Source organism: Anas platyrhynchos, chromosome 13 (genome assembly GCF_047663525.1).
Source record: "Anas platyrhynchos isolate ZD024472 breed Pekin duck chromosome 13, IASCAAS_PekinDuck_T2T, whole genome shotgun sequence".
NCBI lineage: Eukaryota > Metazoa > Chordata > Aves > Anseriformes > Anatidae > Anas > Anas platyrhynchos.
In genome coordinates, this window is record NC_092599.1 from 4,146,090 (window position 1) to 4,161,103 (window position 15,014).

The 15,014-nt window shown below is 39.3% G+C and overlaps 1 protein-coding gene across 9 annotated transcripts in view; it reads left to right on the forward strand.

Moving 5' to 3' along the window:
• The window catches only part of SHQ1 (SHQ1, H/ACA ribonucleoprotein assembly factor), a 47,371-nt gene that overhangs the window by 18,623 nt on the left and 13,734 nt on the right, over window positions 1-15,014 (forward strand). For 5 of the 9 annotated variants that reach the window (XM_027467619.3, XM_027467617.3, XM_027467618.3 and 2 more), the window contains one exon: window positions 6,420-6,540. In XM_027467619.3, the coding sequence (XP_027323420.1) occupies window positions 6,420-6,540 (121 nt within the window). Of the gene's footprint in view, window positions 1-3,725; window positions 3,865-6,419; window positions 6,543-13,179; window positions 13,273-15,014 lie in introns of those variants that run through there. The other 4 variants (XR_011812480.1, XR_011812479.1, XM_072044309.1 and 1 more) reach the window with 4 other exon arrangements.

Below are 15,014 nucleotides of genomic sequence, written 5' to 3' on the forward strand. Positions count from 1 at the left end.
CTGTTAATAAATAACATTAATAAAGCTTTTTTATGGTAGGTTAGGTACGATAATTGTTTTAGACCCTATTCTAATGGTGTCTTATGTTTTTTATTTCTGATATATTTCAGAGCAGAGTCACTTATTGCTACAAATGTAGCAGGAATTCTGTTGTTTTGCTGCTCTTAATCTTCTTCAATTACCTGACTGAAGGCCTAGGAAAGGAAAGACTAGGATTTCTGACTTTCATGGTTTGTCTCCATTTAAAGGAAGTTCTTAAAGCATCCTCTTCAGCTGTTCCAACTGTTCAGTTCATATTCTGCTGATCAGTCATGAATCTGAACAGCTTTCTTAGTAGGATTTATTGTTTGGAAGATCAGTTCTTTTAATTTGACCCTTGTCAATCCTGTTAGGATTTTAGCAGAAAGGAATTTTAATGTAACATTGAATTCCTGCTCTCCTGGCCAAAGGACAAACTTTCAAAACTAAGGTTATTCCAACTTCACTTGTGCAGCTGTGCACAAACACTCTTGTGTACCCATTGGTAACCAAAAGAAGAACAGATCGTGGACGTGCATCCTAACAAGGGCTCAGGATGGGGGCTCTGGCTGCCTCAGCGGTGCTGGAAAGGCAGATGTGAGCCTCACAAAAAGGGATGTGTGCCCGTTTCAGCCAGAGCTGTTAACAACAGAGAGGAGGGCGTTATCTTCAGCAGGAGCAGTGATTATCTCCGGGTGCTGCCCGGGAAGTTGACACAAATACGTGATTTTCTTCATGTGGCTGTAAGGCTGTTGGGAAGGATGTTAGCAAGTTAGCAGTGTGGTGATAAGAGTAAGAGTGATTATTACTGGCTGTTGTGAAAACTCTGGGTTTTATGCATCAAATTAGTCTTTCCTATTACTTTCCTATTGTCATGTGTGTTTAGAGTGAAAAGTTGTTTTTTTTTAAATAGCCAACTACCAAAGTATTGGGAAAGATAAAAATTGGAAATAATACCTACCTACAGTCAGTGGGGGGGGGAAAAAAGTGTCAGAAGAAATGTGTTTGTAGATACTGCTTGTATGGCTAAGGCCTGTTTGTTCAGTGAGAATGTTTTTGCCTTCAGATTTCACTGGAGGTCAAGCCATGCTTTTGAGGGATTTCTTTTTACAGAATACTGGGCTCTGTTACCCTTCTTGTTTAGTGCACGGGATGTATCACCAACCTGATTCAGCACTGTGTTGCAGTGTAGGTGTGAGGAGTGCAGGTAAAAATGACTGTCAGCTAACAGGTAATGAATGCAGTCAGACAGGACCACAAAACTATTCCTTGCTGTGCAAGGGGACAAGTGGGACTCCAAGGAAGTGTTGGGTTCAGCTGATGGCATCCTGACTTAAGTTTTCTTTACAGAGTGCTGGTAGCAGAAGATGGGATACATAATGGTTTTGATAATAAAATCAGGGTATTTTGGGTGCAGTTTGGCCCAGGTGTGTTCGTACATGTATTTATGTGCTCAAAATACTAGCTGCAGATTTGAAATTTTGTGTACCAGGATAGGAATAATCCAAGTGTAAAATTGAAGCAACTTAATAGACAGGTATTAGGAAAGTTGACAGTTTTTCCATACAATTTTTCCACTATTAACAAAATAATTGAGGAAATAAATATTCTGCTTTTAAAAAGTTCTTGAATTCTAAAGAAATGAACACAGTAAAATAATTTCTTGAGTACTAGTAAAGAATTCTGATGGATTTGAACTGTTTTATGTCAAGGTATTTGACTTTATTTTTAAATGCTGGTGCTATCTTGATGTATCACTTCAAAAACACAGAATACTTCATTTTTAAGGTATTAAGGAATTTGCATGAGGTTGAAACGCTTCTTAATTTGAATTATGACTTCCCACCAAAGTGTTAATCATAAGACAAAATGCATTAAGCTGATTAATATTAAGGTCTTTAGCAGATTTTCTCATTCTGTTTTAGTTAGCAATAATATGTAAAATACTTCAGCAATGCTGTTCAAACTTCAGTGTTGTCTAGGATATGTGCTCTACTGTTCTTTGGATAATTAAAAAATGGAATGAAATAGTGGTACATACTAGCTACAGTGCTATTTCAAGCAAAATCTGTGTTCTGCATTTATGGAAATATATGGAGCCCTTTTTCAGGAGACTTGTAGTAAGTACGTGGCACGAGCTGGTTCTGTCAGTATTTACTGCCATTGTGCTACCATTGCCTAATGCTGATTTGGAAGCCATCATCTATGAGCTAAAAATAGGGGACTTATTTATCCTCTGTGACACGAAATATGCTTCGCCTCTTTCCACGCAGAAGTTAATGCTCATAGATTTAGGGCGAAATAATTATCGCTGTTGGCTGCAGGGTAACTTATTGCCAGGAGATTTTCATTCAGAAGTCAGAGGAGTCCTTTGCTTGTTTTTCAGAATGGCGTTCTTCTCTCTGCTTAATGAGACAGCAAAGTTCGGTTTATTTCTTTAGGTGAATGTTCCTTCTTGCACGTATGGAAAAATATAGGCTATAGGCAAAATAAAGTAAAATGAAAGAATGAATTTACTTCTAAACATTCAGTATTAAAACCAGCAGAATTTCATGATTGTGTAAAAACAGTAGTTTTGGTATCAAGTGGCAAATAGCTGGGGTTGAATTATATCAATTTCTGAAGTCATGTGTGGGAAGAACTGAATTTCTGAAACAATCTAGAACTCCAGCTGTGGGCTGCCCCCTGCCAGCTGTGGAAGCAGTGAACTCCAGCAGAACCCAGTGATCTGCAGCCGTGCTCTGACTTCTGGAACTTCAGCCCTGGGTGCTCAGCCTCTGTTGCTCTTCCTCTGAGGCTGCTGCCACCCTCATCCTGTGCCCAGCACAAGTGGGATGATTGTAAACGTCAGGAAAGGAAGTGAAATGTCAGAGACCCCATTTCCAAGACCCCAACTTTTAATGTGTGGTGAATTTTAAAAAATGAGAATTCTAGGGCTAGAAAAGAAGTGAGACTTTTAAAACTAGCACGTTTTAGCTTTGCTTTGACAGGCAACATTTCTGTGAGTGAGACTGACATAACTGCCAAAAAATTCCCGTACCTGTTCATCTTTTGGCTTCACCAGTACCCTGTTCCAGCTCGCTGTACGGTTTCACAAACACTGCCACTGGCACATCACGAAGAGCTGTGCAGAAGGGCGAGGTGCAGGAGTGCAGCAGGGCGCTGAAGGCAGCGTGAGCAGGAATGGTGCTGGGTACTGAGCTGCAGCCCGAAAGGGAAGGCTGGGTGCCTGCTGGAGACTGAAGTGGGTGTATCCAAAGACAAAACATAAGGGTATGGGATTTCACAAAAATTGGCTGAGAATCATCTGTATTTCATGGGATACCCTACTTCAAGGCTTAACTAGTGTTTGTTCTTCAGTGCTTATTTTTTATTCCTGTGGTAAGAAGTTTTTATAGGGACTTATTTACTGGGTACGCGTATAAGATGCATATCCTGAAAGCAGAAGTGTGTTTGCTGTGCTTTGTGTTCGTCCTGTGTGGGATTCCCTGTTTGATGTGTTGCGTGCATGTGCATACATAAAATCTCCGTGTGAACGTGTGAACCCAAGCAAATCCACTGAAGAGCTGTTTTTCTTTTCCATTTGCTTTCATTTTGTTTCAGTGTTCTGTCTCCTCAGCTGAAGATCGTCATGCGTGTGTTGCTGACACTTTCATCTTTTCCCATCGTTGTTACCACATCTGAAAACCATGCTTGTATTCCCTCAGCTAATTTATTGCTGTTGTTGATCGACAACTGTACCAGGCATTGCTCTGAGTTCCCAAAGGCAGGGAGATGTGCTTCTGTCATTGCTCGGCCACCCCCTGCAGGACTTCGGCTGCCGGAGGAGGAGGAGGGTGGCTGTTGGTAAGGGCTGCTGCAGTGAAACAGAGGGAATGCCTACCTCCAGTGTAACTTAACTGCGCTTGATATAACTTTCTGCTGACTTAATTTAAATCAGTCTCCCCTGGAATGTCAGGACTGGGATGGGATTGCTGATGGCAGTGTCACAGAGTCCTCCAGAGCCACGTTTTTACCCCTGCTGTTCCCAGCCTGCCTTCACCATCTAGCATTCCCACTCGTGTATCGCTCAGACACAAAGTTATTTTTTTATTCTTGTAACAGAAGAGATGTATGATCTTAAGAGGCAACATGATGAAACTTTAATCTACATTAATGTCGGCATATCTTAGCAAAGAAGGGTTGAGCTGCCAAAAAAAGCAGCTGTCTTGTTTCCCATCCTATCTTGGTATGTGCAGTGTGACTTAGTAGAGATAATTTCCTTAATCTGTAAGTTAAATATAAAATTATATATTCCCTTTCCAGTGAAATTATGGGGGGAAAAAACACATAAGATTACAGAGTCAGTATGTTAATTGTAATAGCAAATTGTCTGAAAAGTCAGAAAAACACCCCAGACCATGAAGACAGACTACAGTGCCCCATCTCTGGGATGCTTTATCTGCATACTTACTCAAAGTCAGTTTTGTAAATACAGTGTAATCTTCTGGTCGTGTTTCACAAATGAAGTGTCCCGTAGTGGTGTACAAAATCATATTTTTATTACAAGAACGCATAGCATGTTTTAAATATATACAGGATTTGGAAGTGTTCCAAGGCAGAGGTAAGGTGGGCATCACTGAAGTCATCTCTGTGCAGAAGATGCTGCGATTCACCAGCACAGGCAGCTGCTCACCGTGCAGCCGTGGGCTGAAAGAGGAGCTGGGAGCTGCCTCTGCTAACACAGGCACAGCTCTGGTGTTCCTGAATGCCCATGCTGAGCAGGGATTAAGGCTGGCTAGAGCTGCAGCCTCTGTGAGGACAGAGATGTTAAGCTACAGTAATCTAAAATTGTAATTAATGAAGAAGGACTACTTCTTTGTTGAGAATTAGTGTTCGAGTCACTAATTTACATAGTTACTTGGCAGTTGAGTAAATGTAGTGGATGTTGTAAATGGTTCAGGCTGGCAGCTTGACAGCTAGAACCAAAAAGTTGAGCAAAATTTTAATTCCATGTATAATTTCTTTTTAAAAGAGCATACTTCTTTGTAGTCAAAATAGTTCGGTTTGACAGGTTTGGTTTGACAGGCATTGATGGTGATGGAGTCTGAAAGTTCAGCAGTTATACTTGGGATTTGTCATTTCTTTTGCATTCTTTCCTGACTTTTCTTCAATTGCTTCTTTTCCAAAATAGTACTTTCGATACACGTTTTTTATTTTTGTTTGCCATTGCTTTGTGCTCTGTGTTCTCTTTCTATACCATGGTCTTCCCTATCTTTTCACTTTCTTTCTCTGTCTATATATTTTTCAGCATGGAATTACTCCACAACAAGCAACAAACAAAAATTTTGTGCTCAAACAGCAGGGGGAGTTCTGATCTTTTTTCCTTTTTTTAATTCTGTAAAATGTAATTTCATCCATGTTCAGGTTTCATAGCCTAGGAGGAGCCAGTCTCTTGGGAGAGGGTTATTAGATTCCATTTGCAGTAGTGGCTGTTTTCATTTGAATGTTTTTTCCCCCATTAAGCAGTGAAAATATTTTTTTTTTTGTTGTTTAGTGTGCCAGCCTTTAACCCCTTAGCAACTTCCATCAGAAAACTGAAGGAGGAGATTTTAGTTAATTGGAATTTACATGAAGAAGAGAAGTTACGAATAGGGAATAATTGCATATGAACAGAAACAAACCGACTGCAGAAAGATTTCTGGTTGTGGAATGAGGAAATGTTCAAGGCTTTATCTTTTTCTGCATTTATCAACTGGACATCAAATGGCACTTTCTTGAGCCTGAAGTGAATTTTTCTTTCTGGAGGCTCAGCTTGCCAAGTTACTCTGTAACTAAGAGCAGTAGGGAAAGTTCTGCTTAATTTAAAGCAATTGTTAGCTGTTAGGCAATGGTATCACTTACACGGGCTTACACAATTGCTGTGGCTTCTGGGTGCCTGATCCTGCTCTGGGCTGTGTGTTTCCAACTTTATTTTTCCTCAATGCAGGTGTTTGTGTAGGCATACAGAGAAATAGGCTTTATGTTTTTTTCAGCAGGGGAATGATGATGGGGCATAACCTTTTTGTTATCCGCGAGTTACTTTCCAGCTTGTTTTATTTTTGATGTGGTATAGAGCCATACAGTGAGAAGAAAGGAGAGGCAGGGGGAGGGGGCTTCTTGAGCTGTTGAGAATTACACGCATGACTGTGCCTCGAGGCTTCAGTCTTGCAGAGATTTTCTTGCTGAAGTCGGAGGCTCTGCATCCACAGAGATGTGGGAGCTGAGGGGCAGTCATCTGACTGCAATTCTGAGACGGTGAATCAAGTTAAAGTTACAAGGTGGTTGTAGATAGCTGTTATTAAAGTCTCAAAGGTGGGAAGAAGATAGAAATCATAATGACTAATTTCTAGTGAATTACAGAAATAAAAATCTATTTCCAGGAAGAGCTGCGGTTTTGAAGTGTCTGCTGGACATTCACAAGATTTTTAGGGAGAGCGACCCTGCCTACCTCCTTAACGATCTCTTCATTACAGACTACTGCGTCTGGATTCAAAAAACCAAGTAAGTTCTTAACTTGTTATTGATGTGGGAAAGGTTTGTAGCATACTGCATGTAGGAACAAATAATCAGTAAATTAAAATACAGGCTACATCCTATAAAAGGAAATGTTTTCAGTTATTTCATTTCGTAACCTTGTTATCCAGGTATTCCTACAACATGGGAGAAGACATCCAGTTCATTTTTTTTATTTAGTGGCATCACTGGAGAAGGGAGGGAGGAGTTGCGTTTTAAATATAGGTGTGAATTTTCATTGATTATTAATGGTTTAGGGGAAAAACAGCTTTAGGGGAATTTTCATGCCATTGCAGTCCTAGGAGTAAGAGATTTTAGAGAACTTATGTAACATCCGGAAGATGGTTGGAACAAATTCGAGTTCAGCATTGAATTTACAATTACTTACAGTATTGACAGCTTCCAATTCAGGTAAAATGCACATACAGACCATTTAAATCTGTATGAAACAGTTGATTTATGAACTAGAGCAGGTGTACCAATTGATTATTAACACCAGAATAAGTGTCTCAAATCTGTGTGCTGTATACTGTTGCCCCTGTAGTTGCTTGCCAGCTCACTCTGCCTGGCAATATGCTTCGGCTTCCACTCCTCTGGAGAGGAAACAGTGACTCTGCCACTTCCAGACTGAATCTGGGAATCACGGCCTTCTAATACAAATACAAAAAGTGCCATTGTCATGTTTGATAATATAGCAACATAGAGATTTCCTAACAATGGGTAAACGTAGTCTTTGCCTTCTAGCTCACAATTCAAGATGGGTTATCTGTGGGTAAGAAATAGTCAGTGTGCAAGATACTAGAAGTGATGAGGGGATATAGAGGGAGCTTGGTAATTCTCACAATCAGAAAGGGCAGCGTGCAGGCTGGCTCACTTCTCTTTCATAAGTTAAAGTCCTTTTGTTCACAACTGCTTAGTATGTGCTATTCATATAAATGAGTCTTATTCTTCTCTATATGTTAAAAAGATCATGCTCCTGCAGGTGATGATACACAAAAGCAATTATGGATGTTTCCAAAATTTTTGATTGATGAAACCTGGTTAGTTACAAGAGCAGCCAGTTTGTTTCAATTCTCCATTCCTGGGGGGTCCTTTTCACCCAGACCTTTAATACAAGTATGAGGAAATTCATGTTCAGGTTGAAGTTGACTTGAAAAAGTAAATGAAAGAGGGAGTTATTTCATGATCTTTCACAAAGAAATGAGTCACAGAACAGTGATATCACTGCTGCCCATATCAGTGAATGCATTGATAAGGAGGTCAGTCAGAAAACCCAAGAATTTCTTTAAACATAGCAGAAAAGAATGTATGGTAGGTATAAGTGACTGCTACATTAACACATTTACTGCCAGACACATACATTATGTACCAGTTAAGCAGAACTGACAGCTTCTGGAAAGAGGGCAATTAAGCTATCTTACTGTCATAATGACATGGCACAATAGTTGTCTGTCATTAGGAGAACAAGAGAAAGAGGAACAGTAGAAACCATTTCATATTTTTAGGAATGAACTTGCCTGAATCAGGAAAGCATTTAAGCATATGCTTAAGTCATTCCTGGTTCAGTTTAGCAGTGAAGCATGTGCTTGAAGTTAAGCATGTTCTAGGTGAGTGGGGGCACTTTTTTTTTCCCTTGTAAGTGTTGAAGGCAATTACTGAGTCCACTTTTCACTCAGAAAATACCTAACAGATTTAGAAAGGAGTGGGGAATAGTCTGGTAAGAACAAGGGTTCCAGCTCCCCAAGGTGAGTAAGGCGTTGGGATGGAAGGGTGGTACACATGCCATTCCAGGGGCAGAAAGTTGTTACAGCTCTCTGATAATTGCCTCTGTGGGAAAGAGTTTTGGGAGGGGAAAGAATTTATAGGTTTCTTTAGTGGTCTTTTAATGAAATAATTTGCGTATCCACTTGGTTTGGATACTTTCTCTGTTTTGTTTCTTAGCTATTCTTTGCTCTGTGCAAGCTTCATTAATCTTCTTTGTCTCTGTTTTCTCCTCTCTATTCATAGTTGTAGTCCCAGGTTACTCTCAAAAATCTGTGAAGGGTTTTTCTTTTCTTCCTCTCTTTCCATGAGATGTTACCCAGTCCTAGTGGAGGTTGGGGCCTCTGTTTAACAGTTAAAACAGATTGTAGGTTATTTTTAGTGAAGAATCTGGGCACTTTAAAAACAGCTGGAAGCAAGATTTTTAGCTCACCTGTACTGGCAGAGAAAACTCTGGGAGTCATAGGTTTAGGAAAAAAACAATGACACAGGCAGAAGTACAATGGATATATCGTATGGTAGTAAGAGAGTAATAGTCAAGATGAAGCCTTTGGGAAGGGAGCACCACAGGTAGTTACTACCTTTTAAATTTCAGAGTGGAAACAAAACCTTATAGCCAGCAGTGTGTCAATAGCAGATTACAAATATGGTTTGAGATCATCGTTTGGCTGTGGCTAAATTAGATGAATAAGTGAATGTGTCACTGGGCTGGCAGAAGATGATTTATTTTAAGCACAGTGTGTCTGGAATTGGAAATGATTAAGCTTCTGAATAAAAACAAATGCAGGTGGCTAATATGTTGGATATGGTGAGTACAATCCAGTGCTCTAATTCTAAGGATTTTTTGAGAAACTGATTTTATTGAGGTACTTGTAACTAAAAGTAAATTATTGAAAATCTTAGATAATAAAAGATACTAGCAAGTATAGCTGAAGTTTCATCTTTTCTTTTGCAGTCTTAAGTTTAGTTTTACCTGCTTTTTAGGCTTCCAGCTTGCTTGTGAAATAAATACGGTTCTGTGGTATAAAATGGCACGTAAAATCATTTTAACTCCATCGTGTTTTGAAGGAAGGGAGCATGTTGCTCAGCAAAACCTATCAGAAGAGAGAGAAAAGTAAAGGTTAACCTGGGTAACAAAAGCTCGACAAAGACCTATGCAGGCAGCTTGTCGTAAGTCTCGGCAGGTGGTGTCAACATTTATGTTGAAAAGCCAGATGCAGCCAGATGGAAAATTGCATCTTTAACCCCTGAGGTCATAATGACATGTCATCACTTCATTTGATCCCCCTGCTAAGTGAGCTTATCATCCACCCTGCTGTCACTTCTGTTACTACTTTCATTTCCATAATAAAATTAAATTTAATTTGTCTGGTTTGCATGCTTTTCTTCTTTAGGTCAGAGCTTTTACAAACCGCTATGATACATATGGCAGCCTCTCCAAAGTGAGGTTACAACTGGACTTGTAATACAAGTCTGAGCTTTTCTGTCTTTTGCACCATTCTGGTATAAAAAGCAGAAGAAGATGAGGGAGAGGAGAGAGAGCTTTGGGGAACCACTGGTAGTCTCATAGCTACGTATGGGCTGTGAAGAGTGGGGAATCAAGTGTGGGTTTATTGCAGAAGAACTTCTTCCTTCCCTTTCCTTGCTGGAGGATAGTTCTGTCTGTGACCCCATAGGAGTTGTTTCCCTTACAGACAGATGTCAGAGTAGTTCACCCACTGACTTCTGCTGTGCTGAGGTTCCTTTGTGTAGCCTGATGTCTTTCTCCAGTGCTTTGTACTCCAGTTTGCACCGCTCTCTGTTGGTAGCTCAGCCGTGTGATGCTGCTGGCTGTAAGATCAGTGGCGGAGTGCAGGGCTGAACAGCTTCGAGTCGTGGTGCAAGCAGTTAAGTGCGTGCCGTTCTGCATCCCTGTGGAAGAAAACAATTGAGCCCATGCCGATTTAAAGTATGTTTACCTAACATTTAAATACATGTTTGGGTTTAAACGTATACCACTTCATTATTGGTAAACGTATGTTTCCTGTGTTCCTGAAATGGATTTAGAGCTGGTAGGGCCCCTGGCAGTTCTCCAGGGGTAGTTACACTTAGGCAGCTTTATGGTTTATACATCTCCAAAGTTCGTGGGTTCAAGGAATGCAGAAGAGTAAGATGTTTGATCCCATATAATTTGCATTGTATTTCCAACAGCATAGTTTTATCTTACCATCTCATCTTTTTTTCATGATCTGTTCTACTGCAAAAAATTCTGAAGTCATTATTCACATGGTGTGTTGCTGTAGATTTGACTCACGGTAAAGGAGATCTATTACGTTAAGAGGGATGAGCCACTAAATTGCTTCAGCATGTCCCGTGGAACTGTGCCTGCAACTTGATTTATGACACCTGCGCACAGGCTGCTTTGGTGTGTACATGCTCTGCAGTCACACCTCCTCGTTGCAGAGTACATATACTTACACCTACGACAAATGTAATCTTGCTAATTTGGATGACTCCAGCTATAACGTGCCAGTTCAAGCATGGACTGTTTGCTTTAGAGTAAGCTTTAAAGAACCAGGATCCCTGGTGTCATTTATGCAGCCTCTGTAGAAGCTGGTATCTTTATTGGAACTAGACTAAAGCCAAGTCAATATTGCTAAACATGTTCCGTTTGCTTCTGTTGATTTGCAGGTTAGACATACCCTAAAAGATATCCTAGCTTCATAGCTCTGTTTTCCTTTTCATCTCTTTGTTATAATCAAAACCTAGTCCTTGTTACAACATAATTACCTAGTCAGAAGCCAGCAGGGAGTTGCTGCTTGATGTGTAGGGTGTGAAGTTCTCTAAATAAATGTAGGATTAATTACACTCACAGTGTGTCATTGAGGTGATGAGATTGACTGTGATTGTTCAGCTCCCCTTCCCTTTTCCCTAGGCTTTCTGAATTACTCTTTTAATCAATACAGCGTAATGTGGGCCTGAAGGTTTATGGGCTGCTGTTGCAAAGGCATCAAGGAGTACAAGTCTTTCAGAAAAAAGTAAGATCGGCGAGATTTAGGATTTTTAAGATTAGAAATGATAAAGGCACTAAAGTAGGGGAATAAGGATCTCAGCCTTCGGTATCATAGTTTTAGTCCATTGCTGTGGTTTGGTAGAGGGAAGATTTCTGTATATTGGTCCTGACCTCTTTTGTTGGTTTTAACTGATATTAAATATTTATTTTATAAGTGATCAACTGTTTATATATGGGAAGAAAAAAGGCAGCCTACTCATGTTTTTTTCCAAACATACATTTGATAATCAGAGTGGTGCTGATAGCTTGCTGTTGTGCCCATCTAAACACACTGTACCATCGAATGGTCAAAAGCCTCTTCCGTTTATTCAGCTGTTAGCATAACTGTATGTGTCTGTTATTAATTTACATCAAGTTCTGTCCTCTGTGGAGCATCTTATTTGTAGTACTTTCCTTCTGTTTTGTTACATTGGCTCCCCCATATACTCTTCTGTGCTTGCTTGTAGGGCAAAGAGCATTTAAGGGCAGCTTACATATGACAGCCCTCCTGAAAGAACTGCTTCAAGCTTCAGTTAGATTTGGGAAAATATTTTATAACATATAACATCTTTAAGCTTGTGTAGTCAAATACTATGGTCTTTAGGAGAATATAAATAGCTATATGTTAAAAAATATTTGTAAAATTGATCATCTATCTGCAAACTTAAAATTTGATCCTGTTATTATTTGCTGAGATCTGGAAAACTCTGGAAGGTCGTGTAGAAACTACTTTGTGCCATTTTTGCATCTGTTTCTTGGCTTTTTTTTTTTTTTTTTCAGTGGTTTGGACCTTTGGAAAGATCAAAATACTTTAATAGAGGAAAAACAGACTTTCATAAATCTTTCAGTCTTTGCTCTTTTGCTACTTACAGGGTTAATGTTCTTGAAGTCCTATTCTCTCTTTGTGGCTCCTAGGAGTAACTTACCTGTAACGTCCAGCTAAAGACTACCCTCAAATGAGAGGTGAATGGAGTAGATCTGATGATCACGTATCTGTGATGAAAATACTAAGTTCAGAAAGGAAGATTCAGAAACAAAACTATCCAAACAGACTGTTAAATGGTATGCTACTAGCAAGCTAGTTTATTAAATTTTGTGTGTGTGTGTGTATGTGTGTGTGGGGATCATTAGCAGAGAAGAAGTATTAATCAGTGGCTGAAAGCATTCTCTTGTTAGAAGAATATGCTAATTTTCAGCTGTTAACCTCTTGGATTCAGCAGCCATGATTCAGAAGAACAAAAGCATAAGCAGTAATATATTCTGGATGAAAATCCTGTTTCTTGGTTTTGTGGGATTAAACTGATTGGTACGGTATGTTTAAGCATTTCCTACAGTTAAGATCTTAGGAAGAATACAACTCACAGGATTGTATTTTATGTGAATTACACTTCCATGGTCAACTGCAGTCTGCTTTGGCTGTAGTGTAGGTTTTACTTTACCTTCATTACTGCCAAATTAAGCTTAATTTATTGAAAGATACGGGAATTACAGGTTTGATAAAATTCCAGTACTCCAAGTAGGTGGTGCAGAGAAAAGCAAAATTGCTTTCACATTGCTTTGAAAGCAGCCTTGCCATTAGCATCTGCTTTTAGTGAATGCTCTCATGTAGCTGGTTATATTATTTATTAGTCAACAATCTCCTTGCCACCATTACAAAATGCCTTCTTTTGATATATTTTGTAGTTAAAGAACTATATTTTTCACTGTTTTTCTTGAATGGTATTGTTATTGGGATACACTGAAGCCCCTTAATTCCTCCCCCACATTCTGTGTAAAACAAAACAACTTGTTGGACTGTGGAGATCATGTTTTGAAGGTTATTCTTTCCTTTGCAGTTTCCACTCAATATTGAGGTCCAAGCAAGTACAAGGGATAAAATAAAAAATCTTGGTGTGCTGCACTGTGATCACACTTTTTCAGTGAATGAAGTAAGAAGCTGTTCTATCTGGTTTTGTGGCTATCCTGCAACGCCTTGCAACAGTAGCTCACGATTACAAGCCTCTGTTAATGTATTTCTCTCTTACCAGGCTTTGCAAACTGGCATTCCTATTGCTGGCAGCTAGTTCAGCATGCAGATTACGTTTGCTTACTGCTTGAAGTAATCGTGCTGCTTTAGGTTTGCTTTTCTACCGCTTCTTTGTTGGCCTGTGGTAGTGTATTAACTTTCAGATGTTTCAGCTGGTTTTCAAAGTTTTACCAGTAATGGGAGTTGCTGCTTCAAATGGGATCTTTGCAGGCTCCTGAGGTTCATTTTACACCTATTTCAGTTTACGTACCACTGATCCTTGGAGTAACTGATGTGTCAGTGTTCTAGGAAATACCGGAAAAAGGGAGGAAAAAAAAAAGGAAAAGATAGGATTCTTTGTTTCTTTATGAAATGAGGATCATCCATTGTCTTTGCAGTCTTTGTCTGAGTACTAGCTGATAACTTAAGCAATCTGTAAGAAAATACAGAGTATGTCTCTTTTAGATAAAAATTTCTGGTGACATTTAAAGTTGTTCTTTTTTCTAAAGTAGGAAATAATGATTTGAACAGATGAGTTGCACAGACTGACCCAGATTGGCAACATATGCTTATTTGAACAACATGCATTTTAATACAATCAAGTATAAGATGGCACATTGACAATAAGAGATTGTAGATCATGGTTATGAATTGAAGAACATAAGACAGTTGAGGGCAGGAAAAATAGCTTGGGTCATGCTTGAGAACAGTTTGAACTTGAGTACCTATTCATCTCTCAGTAGGTAAGAGCGTGTGTGCGATGTTTCACTGAAGAAGCAGAATGGTATCGCTTAGGAGAAAAGTGGCACGACCTCAGACTGCATCATTTGTGAGCCTGCTAACAGACTGACTAATTCTAGAGTCTACTTTTAAAAAATGTTGAAAATTGGTGAGAGTTAGAGGAGAAAAAGAATGTGCATGTCTGAATGACCCATGTTATGGCAAAGAACTGGAAAAACTTAGTGGGTCATTCCTAAGAAAGATTGATTTTTGACACGTCTGTAAGTATACTGGGGCAGAGATTTGTTGTTTAGCTATTGTGTAATACAAGAAAAACAACAAAAATGCAGCTAAAATTCATCTAATTGAATATGAAACAGGAAAAATTCAGACCAGCAGTATGTTGAGTTCCCACATTCTCCCTAGGTTGTTGGGTGATTTTTGTACTGTTTTATATTTCCATCAAGACAGCGTAACTTGTGGTTCATACCTCATGGCTCAAACACTGGCTATGGATATGGTGCAGAAAGTATTTGAGATTCTTCACGATTTGTTACTAAAATAGGCTTTTCTAGATAAAAAGATAAAAGGAAATGCTATAATTTAGCACTTAGACCTTAGGTAAGGGCTTACCAATTGATCAGAGTGCATGAGCAGTTGGTGCCTGAATTGGTAGAGGACCCAAATTTTATTTATTTTCATGCCAAGTCATCTGCTTTTAATCCTTAGATCACAGTTCTTTGATTTAAAAATAGCAACTAAGAATTTGCAGGCACATTGTGTTTGTCTCATCTTTCACTATTTTGATGCATGTTTTTAATATAGTTTCTCTTTGTTTACTGTCATCCTGAGCTGCCATGCTTCTCATTAAATATTGCATCTTATTTAAGGCCCGAGGTGTCGCTTCAATTGTCTGCAGAGCAGTAGGTGTACACGGAGCACTTT